Source organism: Pelophylax lessonae, assembly GCF_965119305.1.
Source record: "Pelophylax lessonae genome assembly, chromosome: 7".
NCBI lineage: Eukaryota > Metazoa > Chordata > Amphibia > Anura > Ranidae > Pelophylax > Pelophylax lessonae.
The window spans coordinates 95,371,478-95,395,772 of NC_138774.1; the positions used below are offsets into that span (position 1 = coordinate 95,371,478).

At 45.0% G+C, this 24,295-nt stretch overlaps 1 protein-coding gene across 1 annotated transcript in view; it reads left to right on the top strand.

The window, feature by feature from the left end:
- MSH5 (mutS homolog 5) overlaps window positions 1-24,295 on the top strand; it is a 257,259-nt gene that overhangs the window by 10,560 nt on the left and 222,404 nt on the right. The window contains exon 2 of the mRNA XM_082264441.1: window positions 1,853-1,976. Within this exon, the coding sequence (XP_082120567.1) occupies window positions 1,853-1,976 (124 nt within the window). The remainder of the gene's footprint in view (window positions 1-1,852; window positions 1,977-24,295) is intronic.

Genomic DNA, 24,295 nt, shown 5'->3' on the forward strand with positions numbered 1-24,295 from the left:
GCAGAAGTCATGGAAGAGTTGGTATGTTATCCACAGAGCCCTAATCTTAACCCTGCCAGAATACTTACCTGAGCCCTCATTTTTCTGTGCTGTACTGAAATCTCAAGATCATTTACAGTATAAGCCCTGCTCAGTTCTGTCCTTTGACTACAGAACATCTCCCCCTTATGTTATTGAGATAATTAGCTGCTGTTCTGTATTTCCCACATACTTTCTGACCTAGAGTGATAGCACTGCTCCTCCATAGATACAGTACAGTGAGTCTTGTCACCCTAAGACAGGACAGATGTCACTGGCAGGATCACCAGTTAAACATTGAGGAAAATATTATATATCTTGCTGAGGTTTCATTTGAAGATAGTAATCTGTCATTGATTTAAGGCCCCTTTCACATGATCGGACTGATCGGGTCCACCTGTCTGTTTTTCAGGCGGACCCAATCAGGCCACCCGTTCTCCTGTATGGGGAGGCAGATGTCAGCGGACATGTGTCCGCTGACACCCGCCTGGCATCCGATCCGACAAGATCCGCTGAAAATATATGGATGGCGATATGTTCGCCATCCATCCAGCCGGTCGGAACGGGTGGGATTGGATGAAAACGGACAGGCTGTCCATTTTCATTGAATCTCCCCATAGAGGAGAGTGGGACTCTGACAGGTCCGACTCTGCACAGTGAGTGGAGTATGTCAAAATGGATCCACCCCATGTGAAAGAGGCCTAACAGATTAAATCACAGGAAAATCAAATAGTTTAATTATTTACTTGCAGTGTTTTCCCTTATATCAGAGCTCATTCACACAGGTGCAGAGGTCACTGTAAAATAAATAAATAAATAAAAAGATGTATTTCTGCACCCGGAAGCCAGAGGTGTTGCATGCAGCCACCAGTACAAAGGCTGACAGGCTGTGGCTGTACGCTGGTAACTGGATATCCAAGCATCTAAATGTGTGCAGGGAACAATGAGTGGCCCTTGACACAAACTGTCCGCATCACAGAGGCGCACATCCGTCCCTGTTTGTATGTAAACGCTCAGATGTGCAGTTACCAGTGTACAGCCGCAGTCTGTCAGCCTTAGAACTGGGCCTCTACGCAACACCTCTGGCTCCCAAGTGCAAACATATGCTTTTCTAGTGTGTATTTCCATGAATGAGAACTAAATTATTATGTAGCAGCCAGAGGAGGAATGAGAAGGGAATACTATTTTGTGCCATTTTAGTGAGTCTACTGACATCAGATCCAAGATGGCAGCACCCAGCAGCAATCTCAGGGCTTTTGGATGTCTACAGAAGAAAGGTTTTTACAGGTAAATAACAGGCATAAAATTCATCCATCACACATATAATTACAGGCCACATACACACAGAGCTTTGCAAGCATAACATTTCCCGCCTAGTGTAAGAATTCCAACTATAAAATTGAATGGCTACAGGCTGTGAGTGGACTGGTGGCAAGACTGGGTTGCTTAAATGAAGCAGTGAAAGCTCAGGTTTCCAAGCTGGCTGTTCTGTCTGGCAGGGCTGTGTAACTCAGGAATGGATTGAAAGAAATACAAATCCTTTAGGTAAGACCGCTCCCATATACTGTATGTTTTACAACAGTTTATTTTGCTACTTGCCTGGAGTTTAGCTATAAGCTTTGAATCTAAACAGAAAAACAAAGAGGTCAGCAGAGTCTCTGGGTGTAGTTATCTTATCATTTTGCCCTAACTGGACCTAAAATTAAATGAAAGTGATCCAATCTATGGCTTTCATGGACTGGCAATTTTATAATTAGTGTATCACTTTGAATCATTGAATACTGATAATTATGCCATTTAATGAAATTAAAGTTATTGCCATTCTTTGTTATAGCTATACCTCAGTGTATTATGGCAATCCGGACAGCTTGCTGCTGCCTACTACAACGCGGGTGACTGCTCTATACACTTCATGACAGATAGTCCAGACAATGAACATCTTCAACTGCTCAAGAGAAGTAAGTTATATTACATATATATTATAATATGTTTTTCAGTGAATATTGTGACCACAAAGTTCTAACTTTAATTTAAAAATTAATGTTAACATATGACTGCTAGAAACGTCACTCTACAGTTTAAATTAAAAAAAAATATATATTTTAATACTTTTCTGCTTCCATCTGTACTGTTCCATGATTTTCTATAATTGACAGGAAAAATCTCCTTTTGCAACCATTGCAATAGTACTTCGTGTGCAGATAGAATTTTCTAGCTTAAGCATCACCGTACTAAATTTAAGTTAAAAATTTCACATAAATCTGCATAGAGTTAAAGGTCAAAATATAAGAGCATCATCTTTGAGATACTGCAGAGTGGTGCATTTCTAAAAAAGGCTGCTAAGGGATGTGGATGTGTGCAATGTTCTATAATATAATTTTGGGTTGCATTATGTGATTATAGTAGGTCTTACTTCACACACTTTTAGCACTGCAGATGCTCTACATTGGCTTCGCTCAGTATTTACAGAAAAAACATAGGCAAGGGTCTGCTACATTAACTAGGATAATTGCAATACATCTTTAACCTGGAGCAAATTTTTTCTTGGTCAAGAAAACCGGAGTTTAATTTAAAACTGATTCTGTGAAGCATTGAAACAGTGAAGTGGGCCTTGACGGTTAGGCTTGTTGTCCAAATTATTAAAGCGGTATTTAACCCAAAAGCAAAAAGTTTATATATTGCAGCTGTAGATGTGATGGCTGTATTCATTTTCTTTTTTAGGCTTTTCCATCTGTTTTCATCTAGTGAACTGGCCAATAACACACTTTTCGTATTAGAATGCCCCCACTCTGGATGGAGGAGCAACAGAGATACCTTTTGGACAGCAGCATTGTCAGGCTGGGGGTGGAGGTGTTAGATGCACTAGCAGATTTAGATATACTAACAAATTTAAGCCAAACTCTAGCTAATACTTTATAAGCAGTTACAGCAACAGTGTTGTTCCTTTTGTGATATAAACGTTTTACATAAATAAAACCTGGCCATTGTGATCACCCTTGTCAGTAGTAAATGGTTTGTCTCAACTCTCTAACTTCCACATCTGCTTTAAGGCCTTAAAAAATGTCCTTGTTGGAGTTTTTTCAGTTGTATTGAATGGTGAGATGGTATTGAACTGGTGATTTGAAAGCTAAGTTCACATTTTACAGAAACTTGTCCATGCAGACATGGGGCCCCCAATAGTTTTAAATGCAATGTGGGGTTTATTAAAATATAGCTAGATGCAAATGCCATACCTGTAGGCCGTTTTTCATTTCCCCATGCAGCCTGGCAAAAATACCCCATTGTTGACATCCTTGTCGCTTGCCTATCCCCACAAGGCTGATCTCAGCTGCTTCTGGAATAGGTGGAAAGAAAGCATGCACTGCTCATGGAGTTTTTTTTCTACCAGTAATATAATTAAAGTTTAGTGATGTTTTTCTTTTCCTAAGATTCAGGACAAGGAAGTGTAATTGCAATGGATGTGAAGTGTCCCTTATGCTGCTGGCTGCAGTATTAGTTGAAATCATCTGTCCTCTGATCCTGCAATCCGCCCACAGCCATAATGTTCCAGTGTTAGGGGGGTTAATACTGTTATATTCTCCGTGTTGTGAGAGACACAGGACTCTGGTCTGGAACAACGGTTGTTTATTCAGGACTCTCTGTACACTCCAGCATGCATTACAGGACAGCTCTGCATATCAATACATCTCTACATGTGTCTCCAAGATGGCCACTCTGCCCCTTGACCCTTGTCATCACTCCTGGGTGGAGCCAGCCTTAAAGTGACAGTACATGTGAAACCCTTCAGGTATAACACCTTCCATCCATCCCTATTAAAACGTTGAAGACGGGCCGCAGTCGTCTGGGAGATGCCTTTGTCAGGGCTAAAGATCTGAAGGAGTGGTTTATGATCAGTCAGTATGGTGAATTCCCTACCATACAGGTAAAGATGAAACTTCTTAATTGCCCATACGAGCGCCAGAGCCTCTTTGTCAATGTGAGAGTAATTGCTTTCTGCTTTTGTCAAGGACCTGGAGGCGAATGCCACAGGTTTCTCTGACCCATCTGGTGAAACGTGAGATAGTACAGCCCCTAGACCATAGGGTGAGGCATCACAAGCCAAGGTGAGAGGCCTTTGGAGGTCATAGTGCACGAGCATGCGTGACGCCAACAGCTTTCGCTTAGAAACTTCAAAAGCACGTTGGCATGCAGCCGACCAGTTCCATCTGGAGTGTTTCTCCAAAAGCTTGTTCAACGGAAACAAAGTGTGTGCTAGATCCGGCAGGAATTTGTGGTAATAGTTCAGCAAGCCCAGGTATGATCGCAGCTGTTGGACGTTGGTTGGGGCTGGAGCTTTTACTAAAGCATCAACTTTGGCTTCCATGGTGTGTATACCCTCTGCATCCACAAGGTGGCCACAAAACTCCAATTTAGGTACCATGAATTGGCATTTCGCTAAGTTCACTTTTAGACCCTGCTCTTGGAGTCTGGCCAACACAAGCTCCACGTTACGCTTGTGTTCCTGGTCCGTCAGGCCCGTGATGAGCATGTCATCTAACAGGCACTGTGTGAAAGGAATGTCTGCCAAAATCTCATCCATTTTGCGTTGCCAAATGGCTGGGGCGGAGGCTACACCAAACACCATCCGATTGTATTCTGTCATGGTCTTACCTTCTTGCTGTTCTCCTTCGTTTGACATGTGCTGGCGGCCATCTTGGTTTCTGGGTTTCTTGTAGCCTCCCACTCTGCGGCTCCTCCTTCCCACTGGGAGGAGCTGGATGCCTAGCTCATATATTTAGGAGGTCTGTGGCTTCAGTTCCTTGCTTGGTCCTCCTGTGTTCACATGCTTCTAAGACTGCTGCTGCTTCTGGTTCCTGATCCTGGCTTCGTCTGATTACCCTGCTGGTTCCTGATCCTGGCTTCGTCTGACTACCCTGCTGGTTCCTGATCCTGGCTTCGTCTGACTACCCTGCTGGTTCCTGATCCCGGCTTCGTCTGACTACCCTCCTGGCTCCTGACCTCTGGCTTCGCAAAGACTCTGCTTCGGTTTTGCCATCCGTTTGGACTTTTGCTTTACAGCTTGATTTTCAATAAAGCCTTCTTATTTTCACTTATCTGTTGTTGTACGTCTGGTTCTTGGTTCCGTGACATATTCATACAGTCCCTTGTGAGTGTTGATGGTTAGAAACTTACGGGACGAAGGGTGGACCTCAAACTGTAAATAAGCCTGCCTGAGATCAAGCTTGGTGAACTTTTGACCTCCTGCAAGAGAGGCAAAAATGTCATCTACTCTGGGTAGGGGATACTGGTCTATCTCCAGTTGAGAATTTAGTGCCATGCGGAAATCGCCACAAATGCGTAAGTCCCCATTCGCTTTCTTTACTGGTACAACTGGTGATGCCCACTCGCTGTGCTCTACCTTTGAGATGACACCTTGTTCCTCCAGCCGGCTTAGTTCAGCTTCCACACCTGCTCTGAGTGCGAAAGGTACCGTACGAGCTTTGAAGAACCTAGGCTGGGTATTGGGTTTCAGCCTGAGTCTCACACAGTCATGCTTTATTTTTCCCAAATGGTGATCAAAGACTTGCGGGACTCGCTGTTTCAGGGATTCCACCCATCCCTCGTTATCTCTTGATGTGATGGTCACAGTGTTGCAGGGGTTAATGGCGATGTCTGGCATGCCAAAGTGAGCAATCCAGTCTCTCCCAAAGAGAGGGGGTCCCCCATGTTCTAGGATATACAATGGCATTCTTTTCGTCTGACCCTTGTAGGATACCTGTACTTTCACGTACCCCAGTGGGTGGAGTATCTGCTTTGAGTATGTCTGCAGTTTAATTGGTGTTGGACGGACAGTTGTTCGGAACAGAAGTTTTCTCCATTGTTTCTGGGTGATAACTGAAACTGCTGCTCCTGTGTCTACATCCATCTTGAGTTTCTTTCCTTCCACGGTTACCTCTACAGTCATTGCTGAGGGTGCTGAATGCATATGATGTATGTCCAATCTGTGGAGCACTTCCTCATCCTCTGATTCAGATGACGATGTATATCTTCCCACCATATATGCCTTTGTCCTGGTGTTCAGAGGTTGTTTATTTCCTACCTTCTTACTACGGCAGACTTGTTTCAGATGGCCTGCCTTTCCACAATTATGACAGAGCTGATCCTTAAACCGGCAGACTTTGTGATCATGGTCTGTATTCCCACAATGGTAGCAAGCTGACTCCCGGCTTGGTGAGAGTCTATATTTACCGTTAGCTGCAGTTTGCTTGACTGCTGTTCTGAAAACTTCCTCTTTAACCTGGGGGTTCAATCTGCTCTGGGGGTTCAATGCCTCTGTATCTTTCACAGCCATTTCCATCACTGAAGCTATCTCAATTGCCTTTGTAAGGGTAAGGTCTTTCTCTGTTAACAGTCTCTTTTGGCTAGACTCACTATTTAGTCCTATGACAAACTTATCCCTCAGTGCAGTTGGTAAATACTCCCCAAAAGAACAGGTTGAGGCTAGTCTGCGAAGGGCGAGCACATAAGTTTTAATATCTTCACCCGGCTGCTGCTGCTGCTGATAGAACCTGAATCTCTCTGCAATCTCTAGTGGTTTAGGCTGGAAGTGATTCCCTAACAGTGTCAGGAGCTCTACCAAAGTCTTAGTTGCTGGTTTTTCAGGGAAAAGAAGATCCCTAAGAGTGTCATATGTCCTAGCACCAACCACTGTCAGAAATACTGCTACTTGCCTGTCGCCTGGGATGGCATTTGCACAGAAATATTGTTCTAATCTTTCAATCCAGGAAATCCACGATGTCTGTTCTCCATCAAATTCACTTAATGTCCCGATCAATGACATTTTCCTGCTGGGCTCTGTGGGTTTTGTATTCAGCTGACAATCCAGAGTTTTTTTTCTTCCTTTCCTTTCTCACACGGATAGTAACCTTGTAAATCCCATCCTCGTCGCCACTGTTATATTCTCCGTGTTGTGAGAGACACAGGACTCTGGTCTGGAACAACGGTTGTTTATTCAGGACTCTCTGTACACTCCAGCATGCATTACAGGACAGCTCTGCATATCAATACATCTCTACATGTGTCTCCAAGATGGCCACTCTGCCCCTTGACCCTTGTCATCACTCCTGGGTGGAGCCAGCCTTAAAGTGATAGTACATGTGAAACCCTTCAGGTATAACAAATACGAGCTGAGAAACCTTTTGCATACACTAATCAAGGGTGCCAACACCTTTTCCATCCTTCCTCCATTCATAGAAGCTACAATAAAGCTTCAATTAATGAAAAGCGATCTATGATTGGATGGGCGGATAAATTAAAGGTCTGGCTCCTTGCTTAATATAGAGCTTTACATTCAAGGAAGGTATAGTATAGCTTGTATGAATGGAGGAGGGTGGGCATACACGACACTCTCGATGGGTACTTTTGATAGGTCCCTCAGTCTTGTATTTTAACCCCCACAGCACCCAAAAGATTGCGGAGGGGACGGTTATAAGACAGAAGTTTTCGATAAAATCATAGCCAGCAGCACAAAGGACACTTTAAATTGAATGTAAGTATAGTCCCTTGTGCTGATTTTAAAAAAAAATAAACACAGTGTTTGACTAAACTTAGGACCTAAAGTGTTAGTTCACAGAAAAACTGTAAAGGTAAAAGGTCACCTTACACTGAACCCCGTCCACACCCCCAGCTCCCCACTGTACATACCTCTGAACAATTCAATTCCATCTGGTCTGCTCTGGCAGCGCAGGATGGAGAAGAGAGAGAACAGCGGGGATTTCAAAACCCCAAACTGATGGAGCAGGTGGGGAATCCCTGACAGATGAGGATCGCCGAGGGGATCTGTTAATAGGTCACTTTTACAGTTTTTCTGTAAAGGTGAACTAACCCTTTAAGAAAGACTTTGGTGTATTCTGTGACAAACATTCTCAGCTCTGGTACTGTTGTAGAAGCTTTTGCTTTTCAAAGTGTGCGATCCCACATTACAAAGAAAGTCAGCGAAAGTGTGAAATATTTTGTATATTTTAAGCTCCAGGCAAACATTTTCTGGCTGCAAAACAACATGCCTCCTCTTCAGCAGCACTGCATATATCTTTTTGCTGTTATTTGCTTCAGGGCTTCAGAATTCTTTTGTGAAAAGCTGGTGATGACATTTATTTTTAACTAGAAGAGGCTTCAGTTTATCTACTGGGTAGAGGAGATCTGCAGGCCATTCTGCATCACATTAGGAAACCTCGCAGGGCCAGTAGGGGGCAGAACAGGTGGGCTGAAGTGGGCAGAGCTGGGTTACATTTCAACCAAATCAGGCATCATTGGCATGATCCTGATTGTCAAGTGGGCATTAGGGATACCCTTCACTCCTGGCACAGAAGAGAGTACAGAGTTGAGCAATCTCCACAGCAGGAAGCTATGGGACATCCATTGCCTTTAAGCAGACTTCTATAATGCCTCTGATTCCTCTTATACCAAGTGTATTGTAACTGTAATGTCTGCCTTTATTTTTGTAAGCGCTGCATAAACTGTTGGTGCTATAGAAATCCTGTATTATAATAATATAATCATTTTCAGCACTTCAAAAATAAAATATGCCGCCTACTGCACTGGCCTATAGTAGAACTAAGAGCAAAACTTTTTTTTGGGGATAGAGTGAGATGAAATCCCTCTAAAGTGAGGGAATCCTGTGATGTCACCAAAACTAGTGACCCCATTGAAAGATTTCCCTTCTACTACTGTTCTGGTGCAACTCAAAATTTGAGATTTTCTTTTACTTTCACTTTCGATAATAATGGTAAACAGGACAAATAAGGAGGGTGAATCTCTCTAACGGGGGAACAGGCAGAAATAAAAACTGACAGGTATTCTAATCCCTCTCCACTCTATCCAAAACACCAAAAAAATGTTTTCCCTTTTTAGTTACACTTCAAATTTAGATTCTTTCTGGAGATGAGCTTTAAAGAACACAACAAATCCTAATCTTACAAAGAATATTGGCTGTTCCTTAATTATTCTTTAATTTGCAGTTTGCTTTCATTGGCTTTCTAGATTCATTTTTCAGAATTGCCAAGTTCCTTCGCCAGATAAGCTACTACATCTGTCTAAAGCCTAGTACACACTGCTAATTTGTTTTTTGTTCAACTGAGCTGGACCTTACCGCTCAGGTTGGAGCCGCTGTACTAACATCAGATTGTGCTGTCCAGAAAACCCCGGTCAGCCCAGTCACCTATTTCGGTCATGCCCCTTCAACGGAAGCTGGCCCAACGGCTGCAGTACACTGGGGCCGAATGGCAGCCCGGTTTCTATTGAACTGGCCGATGACACCTGACATTCTGCACGGGGCTTTAAAGAGACTAAAGAATTTTCTAAGGTAGAATGTGTTTTAGTCTCTAATGATAACCAGAGTACAGGCAAACTGTGTGGTATGTGTGTAATGTAACGTGCATAAAATGTGCAAATTCTTTGTAATATACTTCAAATGAGAACTTCATACTTCTTTCAGGGAGAGACTGGTCAAAGCATTGAAAACTCCTCAGTTACTGTTTCCTCAGGGAAACTCTCTAGAAAAGGTGCTCTTTGTTGTGACAGTGATTTATAGGATGGCTAACTAAACTGAACCACATTTCTGATGGTACAGAAGTGGATTGCACTAGATCTGATCAAAAAAACAGAATGCACCCTACTGAAGTCTTTTAAATTGTGTATGAGACTGTGGCCAGCTAATTGTAGATATAATTTGCAGTGTATTAATGGTTTAGCAACTTTTTTATGTGAATAATTTGTAATGGTTTATTTGTCTATAGGGGCAGACATATTTGCTGTACATACCATGAACAGGTTCTGCTTCCTTTGGAGTAGTGCAGCAAAATGACCATGTTTTACTTTTCTGCTCTTTCGGGTTTATGTCTGTAGATTTACTCCCTAAGGAGCCACAGAGTATTATTCTGCCCTCCTATCCTGTTTAGGTTTAATAGTTCCACAAATACCCCAGAGTACTCACCAATCACTCAGCAAGCAACTCAGCAGCAACTTATTAATGGGACTCCCACTCCGTCAATCTTTATTCAATGCAAACCTTTTTTTGGGACGGTTCTGCGGGACTGAGGTTTTAGGGTGTACGGGATACCCAGTAGGTCCAACAGTATTATTTTCATAACTAGCTCAGGTGAAGGAAAAACTTCAGCCCTTTTCACAGACTGGTAGATAACTTCAGCCTCTTTGACAGGCTGATTTGGTGTGACTTTAAACTGAAACCTAGTAATATTAATTTATTAGTCTTTAGGTGTAGATCGGCAATATCCAAAGCATTGCGAGTATTCCTTTCTGGCTGTATTGATAGCAGCGTGTGGTCACTGCCGAGGGACTTTCACAACAGCAGATTTCTCTCTGCAGGATGCTTCTAACCAGCAGCCACCCTTCTGCTCCCTTCCTTCTGGTGTCAGCTTCTAGATGGATGGCACATAATTCAGACCCAAGGACTCAGGCTTTTCTCTTAGCGTAACCCTCCCAATCAACTGGCTTGGGAGACAAGAAACAGAGAGTGCACTGCACATCTCCAGGGCTGAGCCTTGGAGGTAAGAGAGCTTCCTGGAAGTTTCTCTAAGTTTTTATACTTTCCTCCAACATGCACCACTGGTAAACAAAACTCCCTCCCTTGGGCTTTGAAGTGTTAAGTGTACAGCATGCAGTGTACAGTAGAGTAAAGGGGGTGCCAGCGGTTGGGCCCTGAAGTGTCAAGTGTACAGCGTGTAGTGTGCAATGTTGAGAGTTGCAGCAGAAGCAGTTTACAAAGGCTACCTCAGTCAGGAAGGACTGGAGAGAGCAGTGCTAGACTTTTGAGCTAGCCAGAGTGTCAGAAGTCAGTCTTCAGTACAGTGCTTGACTTTTGAGCTAACCAGAAGTGTCAGAAGTTACACTCCAGTTCACAGACAGCAAGTCAGATTTACAAGCGCCAACAGGCGTTGACCGGCATTCAGCCAACGTCAAGGCAGCGTCAGTAGGCATTTTTTTTCAAGAGTCCCAATTTGTACCTAGTTGAGCCAGAGGAGAATCCCACTCATTCCCTTCTCCCATCCCCATACAAAATAAACAAAACAAACAAAGATGCCGGACTGTTCATTGTCTCAGATCTCACACTTGGGTATTCAGCTTAAATGGACGGCTGGCGCTTACGGTAACCATGGCAGATCCACATCAGGCCCAATGCCTGGAAATTCTGCTACATACAAAAAAAAAGGAAGAGTATGTGAAAGCTACACTTTACAACAATAATTCAAAGGGGTGATTTATTAAGAAATCACAGGTGAAATTCATCCAGTGATAACATAGCTACATTTGCCCAAGTAAGGTCTGAATAATTCACTTAGCATTTACTAGCAGGCCTTGTTCTGTACATTATGAGATTTGCTGGGTGAAGCTAGTTAGTTTGGATCTTGCCAGAATTCTTCTTAATAGTACAGTATCAGCTATTTTCCAACTTTTGAACAAATCTTAGTGGGAATGTTTTCGACATTGCAGGGATCTACAAACTTTCTAAAGAAAGGGACAGTTTACTGTCCTTAAGACTTTAGGGGGGCCGGAGTGACATTATTGCGGGTCAAAAATGTCTCGGTCAGTGAGAGGAATTGTGCCCCATCAATGGTGTCATTGGGCCCCATTGTTGGTGTCATTGGGAGGAACTGTGCCCTGTCATTTGGAGAAGTTGCACCCCGTTGTTGGAGTCATTGGGAGGAATTGTGCCCCTTAATTTTTTTATTTTAATAAGAAGTACTTATATAATGCCCTAAATTTAAACAGAACTTTACATACATTTATTTGACCTTTACATAATTCCCTGCCATCAAGGAGCTTACAATCTATGTTCCCAAACTCCCCATTCATACATACAGATACTAGGGCCAATTTAGACAGGAGTCAAATAACTTACCAGTATGTCTTTGTAATGTGGTAGGAAACCGGAATACCCCTAGGGAAACCCATGCATGCACAGGGAGAGCACACTAACTCTAGGCCGGTAGTGCCGTGCTTGGGATTCTAACTGATAACCATATTGCTGCTAGACGGAAGTGTTAACCACTTAGCCACGGTGCTGATCTCATTGGTGTCAGTGGATGAAATAGTGCCCCAAGGACCAAAAAAAGCAAGCAAAGGGCTGCATTTGGCCCCCGTGCCATAGTTTGGAGACCACTGCATGAGGAAAATGGGGAGTGACATCATAGAGAACTCTCCTGTGACTTTCCTGCCTATATCTGGACTTAGTCCCTAGAGTCCCTTGGACAATTAAAACTCTGCCAGTGGCAGGAACTTCTTCAGTGCTCAAACACATGGAGGTGGTGGGAGGAGCAATAATCACATGCCAAAATCCAATTGATCGCTAGATCGAATTGGGTACATTCAACCTATCCATAGATAGATCTAATCTTGGCCGGTCCCTGCTGAACCTGCTGAGATTCGATCCATTTACAGTATTATTGGGAGTGGGATTATCAGTTTGTTTCTTTTCAAATTAGGCATATCTCCCAACATTTGAACTTCAGAATAAAGGATAAGAAAAGCGGTGTGTAGAATATGGCCGTGGCCAATTGCTTAGCAGTGGGAGGGGCTTAAGGGATGTGGTAAACAAAACCGAGGCTTCCTTGTACCTATAAAATATGCTTTAATTGCTTTTTCTGAGCCTACCTTAAAGGAGAACTTCATTAAAATAGGCAGGAACTGCATAGCAACCAGCAACTGTTGAGACAATGAAGACTTTAGTGAGAAGTATACAATGTACAGTATTGTGTATATAGTGCAGGAGTATGTAATGTACAGAATGCAGGGGACAGGAGTGTGTAATATACAGAATGCAGGGAACAGGAGTGTATAATGTACAGTATGCAGGGGACAGGAGTATGTAATGTACTGAATACAGGGGACAGGAGTGTGTAATGTACAGAATGCAGGGGACAGGAGTGTGTAATGTACAGAATGCAGGGGACAGCAGTGTGTAATGTAGAGAATGCTGGGGACAGGAGTATGTAATGTACAGAATGCAGGGGACAGGAGTGTGTATTGTGCAATATGCAGGGGACAGGAGTATGTAATGTACCGAATGCAGGGTGCAGGAGTGTGTAATGTACAGAATGCAGGGGGCGGCTCCATCCACTACCCCAATCCCATTCTGGCTCCATCCACTACCCCGATCCCATTCCGGCTCCATCCATCACCCTGATCCAATCCCAGCTCCATCCCCCGATCCCATACCAGCTCCATCCATCCCCCACACCCATACCAGCTCCATCCATCCCCCACACCCATACCAGCTCCATCCATCCTCCTGATCCCATCCCAGTTCCATCCATCCCCCATACCAGCTCCATCCATTTCCCTGATCCCATCTCAGCTCCATCCACCCCCAACACCCATGCCAGCTCCATCCACTAGCCCGACTCCATCCACTACCCCGATCCCATTCCGGCTCCATCCACCACCCCGATCCAATCCCAGCTCCATCCCACAATCCCATACCAGCTCCATCCACACCCATACGAGCTCTATCCATCCCCCCTGATCTCATCCCGGTTCCATCCATCCCTCATACCAGCTCCATCCATCTCCCTGATCCCATCTCAGCTCCATCCATCCCCCACACCCATCCCAGCTCCATCCACCCCCCCTCACTTACTCCAGCTCCATCCATCCCCCCTACTAGCTCCATCCATCCCCCCTCGCCTTTACCAGCTCCATCCATCTCCCAACCCCATATCAGCTCCATCCATCCCCCACACCCATACCAGCTCCATCCATCCCCCTGATCCCATCCCGGGTTTCATCCATTCCCCCACACCCATACCGGCTCAGTCTATCTCCCTGATCCCATCTCGGCTCCATCCATCCCCCTCACCCATCCCAGGTCCATCCACCCCCATCACCCATTCCAGCTCCATCCATCCCCCATCACCCATTCCAGCTCCATCCATCCCCCCCTCACTTATTCCAGTTCCATCCATCCCCCCACCTATCCCAGATCCATCCACCCCCCTCACCCATACCAGCTCCATCAATCTCCCCCTCACCCATCCCAGCTCCATCCACCCCCCCTCACCCATTCCAGCTCCATCCACTCCCCCTCACCCTCTTCCCCATGCCTCCCTCCTCAGCAAGTCTCATGTACACAGATTTAATCACATACCTTTAGATCAGCCCATTCCGCAGACTGGCGTGCTGCTCCCCGCCTCCTCCTCTGTGTATAGGAAAACACAGGAAGGATGAGGGGCACGTTCAGTGCACTCAGCTCTGCACTGTGTGTGAGTGTCAGAGGCAGCCATGTGCTGCTCACCGCATGCGGGAACCAAGCCGCCCTGCACTGCCACGGGCATTTCGGTACTCAGCCCTTATTTGCCGGGACTCTGGGACACATACCATTTTACGGGACGGTCTCAGCGAATCAGGGACGGTTGGGAGGTATGGTTTAGGCTTTTGTAGGTGCTTAGTGGTCACTGTTATGCCATATGGTAAATTAGTAAAGTTAGCACAAGTACAGGTTTGATTGAAATATAATTTGGGACCCAAAACATTGTCCTCATTATGCACTTTTTCTGTCACTGCTTTTATTTAAAGCGCTCGTTACCCCAACACTATATATTTCTGATATGTGCCTGCTGTACCATGCACTTGTATGAGAAAGTATCCCCCCTCACCCATACCAGCTCCATTTATCCCCCCTCACCCATAGTAGCTCCATCCACCCCATCACCCATTCCAGCTCCATCCATCCCCCACACCCATCCCAGCTCCATCCATCCCCCACACCCATCCCAGCTCCATCCATCCCCCCTCATCCATCCCAGCTCCATCCATCCACCCTCACTTATTCTAGCTCCATCCATCCCCCCACCTATCCCAGATCCATCTATCCCCCTCACCCATACCAGCTCCATCAATCCCCCCTCACCCATACTAGCTCTATTCATCCCCCCTCACCCATACCAGCTCCATCCACTCCCCCTCACCTATACCAGCTCCATCCACCCCCACCCATATCAGTTCTATCCATCCCCCCTCATCCATCCTAGCTCCATCCATCCCCCCCTAACCCATTCCTGTTCCATCCATCCATCTCACCCATCCCAGCTCCATACATTCCCCCCTCACCCATCCCAGCTCCATCCATCCGCCCTCACCCATACCAGCCCCATCAATCCCCGCCTCACCCATCCCAGCTCCATCCACCCCTTTCACTCATTCCAGCTCCATCCACCCCCCCACCCATCCCAGCTCCATTCACCCCACTCTTACCTATACTAGCTCCATCCACTCCCCCTCATCCATACCAGCTCCATCCACCCCCCTCTCCCATACCAGCTTCATCCATCCCCCCCTCACCCATACCAGTTCCATCCACCCCCCCCCTCACCCATACCAGTTCCATCCACCCCCCCCCCTCACCCATACCAGCTCCATCCATCCCCCCTCACCCATACCAGCTCCATCAATCCCGCCCTCACCTATCCCAGCTCCATACACCCCCCTCACCCTTTTCCCCATGCCTCCCTCCTCTGCAAGTCTCATGTACACAGATTTAATCACATACCTTTAGATCAGCCCATTCTGCAGAGTGGTGTGCTGCTCCCCGCCTCCTCCTCTGTGTACAGGAAAACACAGGAAGGATGAGGGGCACGTTCAGTGCACTCAGCTCTGCACTGTGTGTGAGTGTCAGAGACAGCCATGTGCTGCTCACAGCGTGCGGGAACCAAGCCGCCCGCACCGCCGTGGGCATTTCGGTACTCAGCCCTGATTCGCGGGTACTCTGGGACACGGACCATTTTCCGGGACGGTCCCGGCGAATCAGGGACGGGTTGGGAGGTATGGTTTAGGCTTTTGTAGGTGCCTAGTGGTCACTGTTATTCCATATGGCAAATTAGTAACGTTAGCACAAGTACAGGTTTGATTGAAATATCATTTGAGACCCAAAACATTGTCCTCATTATGCACTTTCTGTCACTGCTTTTATTTAAAGCGCTTGTTACCCCAACACTATGTATTCCTGATATGTGCCTGCTGTACCATGCACTTGTATGAGAAAGTATCCTGTTCTCTTTGTATTGCTTCCTTTCTGTGAAATTACCGGTGATCTGGATAGTCCCCTTGCTTTGCTATTAAAAACTGACCACGATAAGCAGGAGAGCACACCGTGGTCAGTTCTCTAGCTGTGCTGGGAACTCAGTGTACTCTTCTTCAATGATCAGACTTGTCCTGGCACGTCCCTGCAGCCAGCCTTTCACTGGCAAGCTCAATGTGCTTCTGCTTCTCCTCCCCCCAGCTCTTTCGTAGCTGACAACAGAGGGAGAGTGATCATTTAAAAAAAGGGAAAAAAGGTATTTTTAGAGGTAAAAGGCACCTAAAACACATTTAAAAATGCATTCATGTGTGTTTACAGGCGTATGGCATTTAGAAGCATTTGAGCCATAATAAACCTTACCTGCAGGTAAAATGAATATATCCTAAACGTGCACTGTTTAGGAGGCATTCACATATATTGCAGCCTATGACGTCACCAGCGCATGCACACTCCGCTCTGATGAGATGACATACTGAGTATGCTGTCCCTTCAGAGCACTGTGCCTCGATTGCGGTTTACATGCACATGCACAGGAGTGACGTTAACGGGGCTCAGTCATTCAAAAGGCCAGGGCCCGCTAACCCAGAAGGAAGACCAGATGAGGATAGAAGCCCTGTCAGCAGTGACAGCATGCTGCTGGAGGGCTTCATTTTACAAGTTAGGGCTCTTTCACACAGGCGGACAGTTCAGATCCACCTGTCAGTTTTTTGGGCGCATCTACATCCGATTCGATCCGTCAAATCTGGACAGATGGAAACCCTATTTTCCATCCGTCCAGTGGATCGGATCGGATGGGATCAGATGAGAACAGACCGACGGTCCGTTCCCATCCGATTTCCCCATAGAGATGTATGGGGAACTGACAGCTGTGTCTCCATATGCAGCGTGGATAACAATTGTCATCCTCCTGCTCAGCGGGGGATCGGCGGTTCGATCCCCCGCTGAGATAAATGGAGTCCGTCCCACGGACGGACAGTGTGAAAGAGCCCTAAGTCTTTCAATAATGCGCTAGTATGCTTTACATATTAGCTCATCATGCCATTACCTTGCAGGGGCGCAGGATTTTTTTTTTTTTTTTTTTAGAATTTTTTACTGCTTTAATTCTTTTTTCTTTTTCTGTTTTTGATATGCTAAGATTTAAACTATGTTTTAATGACAGGATTATTTTGCATGTTATTGTGGTTGTTAAGCTGTTATTATGGCTACAGAGCTGTGTACAGTGGTTGAAGAATTTTTAAAATCTAGTATTGATTTATTCCAAACCACGATTCCTTAATAATATAGTATGTAGTTTTTCTTTCTCTGTTATAAGAGATGTTGTATACAGTAATTACATTCTTGTGGTTTTGTATAAAACATATATTTATGTTCAACTTTTACTAACTACATTTTTTGGGGGCTGGTCTAAGAAATCATTAGAATTTGCTATAAGCCTGACACCTGGAAACAATCCTTTCCTGTCACTAGCCCACCTGTCACAGAGCATAAAGGAAATTAGTGACAAGAAATGGACTGTGCAGCTCTGTATACTAAAGATTTGTTGTATTTTTCTTTTTTTTATGCATAAATATCATTCTTGATAAAACAATAATCCTGACCCCCCAAAACAACTTAAAATCCCACGAGGCCTTACACTTCGCCAGCTTAAATGAAGCCTGCTGCAGTCAAATAGTATGAAATACAGTATATTGGTATGCAAAATATGTTTCCCAAAGAAATCTGCATTACACTGCAAAACGCTCAGAGCCAGTTGTTCGCCTCCTCTTCTGCCAGTCAGTAAATGCACCAGATTTGCTGATTAGAATCCTGTTATAAGGATACGGATAGGATATTTTTATTTTCATTCCAAAAACATGTTATATATGGGTATTAGTGAACAATAATAAAACCAAGCTAAACAAATAAAGACATAAATATGTAAGTACTGCATACAAATAAAAGTGTGAAGATTAACCACTTCAGCTCCGGAAGGTTCTACCCCCTTAATGACCAGGCCATTTTTTGCGCTTCGGCACTGAGTTACTTTAAATAACAATTGCGCTGTCGTGCGACGCTGTGCCCAAATACAATTGATGTTCATTTTTTCCCACAAATAGAGCTTTCTTTTGGTGGTATTTGATCTCCTCTGCGGTTTGTAGATTTTGCGCTGCGCTATAAAAAAAAAAGAGCAACAATTTTGAAAAAAACACTATCTTTTACTTTCTGCTATAAAACATTCCCAATAAAAGAATTTAAAAAATCTATTTTTTTATCAGTTTAGGCCAATTTGTATTCTGCTACATATTTTGGTTTGCGCAAAAGTTATAGTATTTACAAACTACAGGATAGATTTTTGGACTTTTTTATTTTTTTTATCAGTAATGGTGGCGATCAGAGATTTTTAGCAGGACTGAGACATTGTGGCGGACAGATTGGACCGCTAACTGACATTTTTGACACTTTTTGGGGACCAGTGACATTAATACAGTACTTAGTGCTAAATAATATGCACTGTTTCTGCATAAATGACACTGGCAGGGAAGGGGTTAACACTGGGGGTGATCAAGGGGATAAGTGTGCTCCTAAATGTGCTTGCTAACTGTGGGGGGGCTCTGTGAAAGGCACACAGAGATCGGTGTTTCAGCTTAGCTGAAACATGCAATCTCTGTGTGCCTGTCTGACAGAAGAGCCACCTGCTTTGTTTACATAGGCAGATGGCTCTTCTGTCAGTTTCCCCGAAGATCGCGGGAGGCCGGCAATGATTGAGCCTGCTCCTCCCGCGGTCTAGCTCCCGATGTGTCTAATCACAGCGAGAGCGCGGCTCTGGTGGCACACGCATGCCGCCGAGATCGCGTGCACATAATCATGTACATGTACGTGATTATGCGCAGCCGAGCCACCCTGCCGCAGTAAATCTGCGTGGGGCGGTCGGCAAGTGTTTAAAGTACTATAGGCAAAACTTTGTTTTTTTAATTTTGGATAGAGAAAGGAAGGGTTATAACCCCTATCAGATATTTTTTTACCATCTATGTCCCATTGCGTAGATTTTCCTTTACTTCCTGTCCCATACCCAAACAGGAAGTGAGTGGAAATCCCTGCAAATTATGAGACTTCCTTGGGGACCCCCAGGTCATCAGAACTAGTGTCCCTATTGTAAGATTTCACCATAGTTACTTTTCTGGGTAAAACCCAAAATTTGGGATTTTCTTTTACTTTCACCTTCAATCATAATGGTTAACAGGACAAATAGAGAGGGGGAATCTCCCTAACATGGGCACAGGCAGCAGTAAAAAAACAGACAGGTGTTGTAATCCCTCTCTACTCAATCCAAAACTAAAAAACGTAACCAAAAACTGAAAATTGTATAAATTGTATCATACCGTACTTTTCTTTTCCTGGTTCCTATCCATGGTAGCATGCAATAGTAGCCCCGCCTACTTCTGCCCGCAGGACCAATGCATAGCTATAAAGAGGTAACAGCCCATTCCCTGTACATTGCTAGGAACAAACTGGGTGAGTTCAATATGCTGCCACTGATAGGTACCAGGAAAAGAACATTACAGTAAGTATGATACCATTTTCTGTTTTCCTGGTGTCTCCATGGAAGCATACATGTGATGGATCAATAACTAGCTACCAGGGTGGGAAGCTTCAGCAAATTCTATCATAAGAAAGTGAGTAAGCTACTGGCTTCATGCCAAAGACAGCTGGAGTGAGGACTACTAAGCCCATCAGTAGCGTTGTAGTCGTGTTGGCTGACATCTCTGCATAAGGTGCCCAGGATGTCCAGATGCTGCAGGAGGAACGTACAGCAATTACTTTCGGTGGTTGCAGCCAAAGCCATATAGTGGGACCTTAGAATTAACTTTAGGAACCACAAGGCGATTGTGTGCTGGAGTTTTCTACCATTGTTGGTATGTAAGGAACTAGGCAGTGGCGGCTGGTGCTCAAAATTTTTTTGGGGGGGGGGGGGCGCAAAAAGAAAAATGTAATAGGTATTGCTTCGCGCCAAAAAACGCAGTAAAAAAATTGCGTGACTTTGAAGCTGTGCCCCCTTCAATGCAATGAACACTGTGCTGTGCCCCCTTCAATGCAATAAACACTGTGCTGTGCCCCCTTCAATGCAATAAACACTGTGCTGTGCCCCCTTCAATGCAATAAACACTGTGCTGTGCCCCTTCAATGCAATGAACACTGTGCTGTGCCCCCTTCAATGCAATAAACACTGTGCTGTGCCCCCTTCAATGCAATGAACACTGTGCTGTGCCCCCTTCAATGCAATAAACACTGTGCTGTGCCCCCTTCAATGCAATAAACACTGTGCTGTGCCCCCGTCAATGCAATAAACACTGTGCTGTGCCCCCTTCAATGCAATGAACACTGTGCTGTGCCCCCTTCAATGCAATGAACACTGTGCTGTGCCCCCTTCAATGCAATGAACACTGTGCTGTGCCCCTTCAATGCAATGAACACTGTGCTGTGCCCCCACAATGCAGAGTTCAGCGTGCATGCCCCTTTCAATGCAGAGCGCCACAGCATTGTCCCCAATCACTGCAGAGCGCCACAGCATTGTCCCCAATGATTGCAGAGTGCCCACAGCATTGTCCCCCAATGATTGCAGAGTACCACAGAATTGTACCCCAATGATTGCCGAGTGCCCACAGCATTGTCCCCCAATGATTGCAGAGCGCCACAGAATTGTACCCCAATGATTGCAGAGTGCCACAGAATTGTACCCCAATGATTGCAGAGTGCCACAGAATTGTACCCCAATGATTGCAGAGTGCCCACAGCATTGTACCCCAATGATTGCAGAGTGCCCACAGCATTGTACCCCAATGATTGCAGAGTGCCCACAGCATTGTACCCCAATGATTGCAGAGTGCCCACAGCATTGTACCCCAATAAATGCAGAGTGCCCACAGCATTGTACCCCAATAAATGCAGAGTGCCCACAGCATTGTACCCCAATAAATGCAGAGTGCCCACAGCATTGTACCCCAATGATTGCAGAGCGCCACAGCATTGTACCCCAATAAATGCAGAGCGCCACAGCATTGTCCCCCAATAAATGCAGAGTGCCCACAGCATTGTCCCCCAATGATTGCAGAGTGCCACAAGCATTGTACCCCAATAAATGCAGAGCGCCACAGCATTGTACCCCAATGATTGCAGAGCGCCACAGCATTGTCCCCCAATGATTGCAGAGCGCCACAGCATTGTCCCCCAATGATTGCAGAGCGCCACAGCATTGTCCCCCAATGATTGCAGAGTGCCCACAGCATTGTCCCCCAATGATTGCAGAGTGCCCACAGCATTGTACCCCAATGATTGCAGAGTGCCACAGAATTGTACCCCAATGATTGCAGAGTGCCACAGCATTGTCCCCCAATGATTGCAGAGCGCCACAGCATTGTCCCCCAATGATTGCAGAGCGCCACAGCATTGTCCCCCAATGATTGCAGAGTGCCCACAGCATTGTCCCCCAATGATTGCAGAGTGCCCACAGCATTGTACCCCAATGATTGCAGAGTGCCACAGAATTGTACCCCAATGATTGCAGAGTGCCACAGCATTGTACCCCAATGATTGTAGAGTTCCACAGCATTGTACCCCAATGATTGTAGAGTTCCACAGCATTGTACCCCAATGATTGCAGAGTGCCACAGCATTGTACCCCAATGATTGCAGAGTGCCACAGAATTGTACCCCAATGATTGCAGAGTGCCACAGAATTGTACCCCAATGATTGCAGAGTGCCACAGAATTGTACCCCAATGATTGCAGAGTGCCACAGCATTGTACCCCAATGATTGCAGAGTGCCACAGAATTGTATCCCAATGATTGCAGAGTGCCACAGCATTGTACCCCAATGATTGCAGAGTGCCACAGAATTGTACCCCAATGATTGCAGAGTGCCCACAGCATTGTACCCCAATGATTGCAGAGTGCCCACAGCATTGTACCCCAATGATTGCAGAGTGCCCACAGCATTGTACCCGAATAAATGCAGAGTGCCCACAGCATTGTACCCTAATAAATGCAAAGCGCCACAGCATTGTCCCCCAATAAATGCAGAGTGCCCACAGCATTGTCCCCCAATGATTGCAGAGCGCCACAGCATTGTACCCCAATAAATGCAGAGCGCCACAGCATTGTACCCCAATGATTGCAGAGTGCCCACAGCATTGTACCCCAATGATTGCAGAGTGCCCACAGCATTGTACCCCAATAAATGCAGAGTGCCCACAGCATTGTCCCCCAATCAATGCAGAGACCAGCGTGCGTGCTCCCTTCAATTTAATGCACTTACCTTGCGGCGGCGGGTTCTTCCCTCCTCGATCCAGTCCGTCCTCTCTGCGGCGGCGGCGGCGGGAAGGAGAGCGGCTTCTCCCTCGTCCTCCGAGCGGCGGTGATGGTGAGGGAGAAGCCGCTCACCGTCAGGGATCGGATGTCCTGGATGATGATTGGTCCAGGCTGGAGACTGGACCAATCACAGCCAGGATATCCGGAAGTGGGGGTGTCCAATCGCAAGGACTTGCGCTCGGGTTACGCCCCCAGAAGGCAGCCGATCGGCGCCTCTTCTGGGACGTAAACCCCACCCCCCCACCCCCCCCAGCCACCACTTCCATTACAGAGGCCGGCGAACCCAATTTTTTTTTTGTAAAACTTTATTTGTTCGCTTTGTCATTTTTTTTTTCTTTTTTTTTTCTTCTTTTTTTTAGGGATAGGGGGGCGGCGCCCTGGCGCCCCCTATGCACGGGCCGCCACTGGAACTAGGTTTAGCTGCTATGGTTAGCATTATTTGCAAATGTGCTATCATTGATCTGGATGTATTGAAGGGGCTGTTGTGTGGGTGTTAACTCTTTGTAGCTATGCATTGGTCCTGTGGACGGAAGTAGGTGAGGCTACTAACACATGTATGCTGCCATGGAGGCACCAGGAAAAAGTTTTGCCTTTAGTTATACTTTAAGAATAATATTAATATTAACACTAATTTATAATAATACCAATTTGTTCAATGCAAACAACAACTACACATAACTAAAGCATGAGGATGCTCAGTAAGATTACAGTATTATCAATCATAAAGTGCATAATTGTCAATCTAAAATTGCAGCAATGCCCAGAAAATAAGTAATACTAATAATAGCAGCAATAAATGAGGATTATGTAGAATTTGTCACCACCCCGCCATCTTCTTTTATTACTTGATCCTTCATTTATGGATTTTATATTTATGTGTTATTTTTATTTGTATTACCCCATGTTGCTCTCTATCCCCTTTTGGATAACTAAAAGTTATTTTTACATTTTACTTTCTTTTCATATTTACAATTAGCCACCTTGATTTGGATTCATTCATAACACTATAGCTGAATTCAGTTAATTTGATTTGTTTATTTTATTATATATGAGATGAGTTGTAAATGTCTTTACACTAAAATTGTTACAGTACGTTTTTTTAATTGTAGAAGGTAGAATCAGCAGTCGCATACTGCATTGTATTCAGTTATTTATCTTACCTGTTAAACATGTTATTCCAGAGATTTAAAAGCCTCTTTTGCCATCCTTATGATGACAGATGATGACTCCACTCTTACAATTGTTTGGTTTCCATTAATACTTATTGCTGGTATTAGGTTGCCAAAGAAGAGAGGCCTATAATAATGTCACTGCACGCTTCAAAAGGTGCTTATACAGAATGAGTAAACTATGAATGATTGCAGTGGGCTGGGGCATTTTTATAGCAGATACCACTTTATTAGGTGTCTAATGACGCAACTCAGATTCATGTACTTTTACTTGTTAATGACTGAAAGGCCAAAATCGAAGAAACTATTTTTGGAAAGAAAAAGATCCTTTTACTTACCTCATTATCCTGCTTACCTTCCCCACCTCAACTCTCCCGTAGTGGATTTCATTAGTCAGAGAAACAAACTTAGGGCTGGAGAACAAGCGAAATCTGAGAGGCCGCACTGATGCCCGAGCCCATGAATCTACCTATTGTGAGCACAGGAAGCCATGACCTGCTTTGTAGCCTTTTATTCTGGATGCTTGGCTCCTGGATGCTACTCGCTACAACACTGTGTACAATTATACCTTTTATACATGTGGGGGGTATGTGACATCAATGTCTAAGAATGTTTTGCAATTTTATTAAAAAAAAAAAAAAAAATTTCTTTGGTGATGTAACATGTAATTGCTACACAATCCGTTTTTTTTGT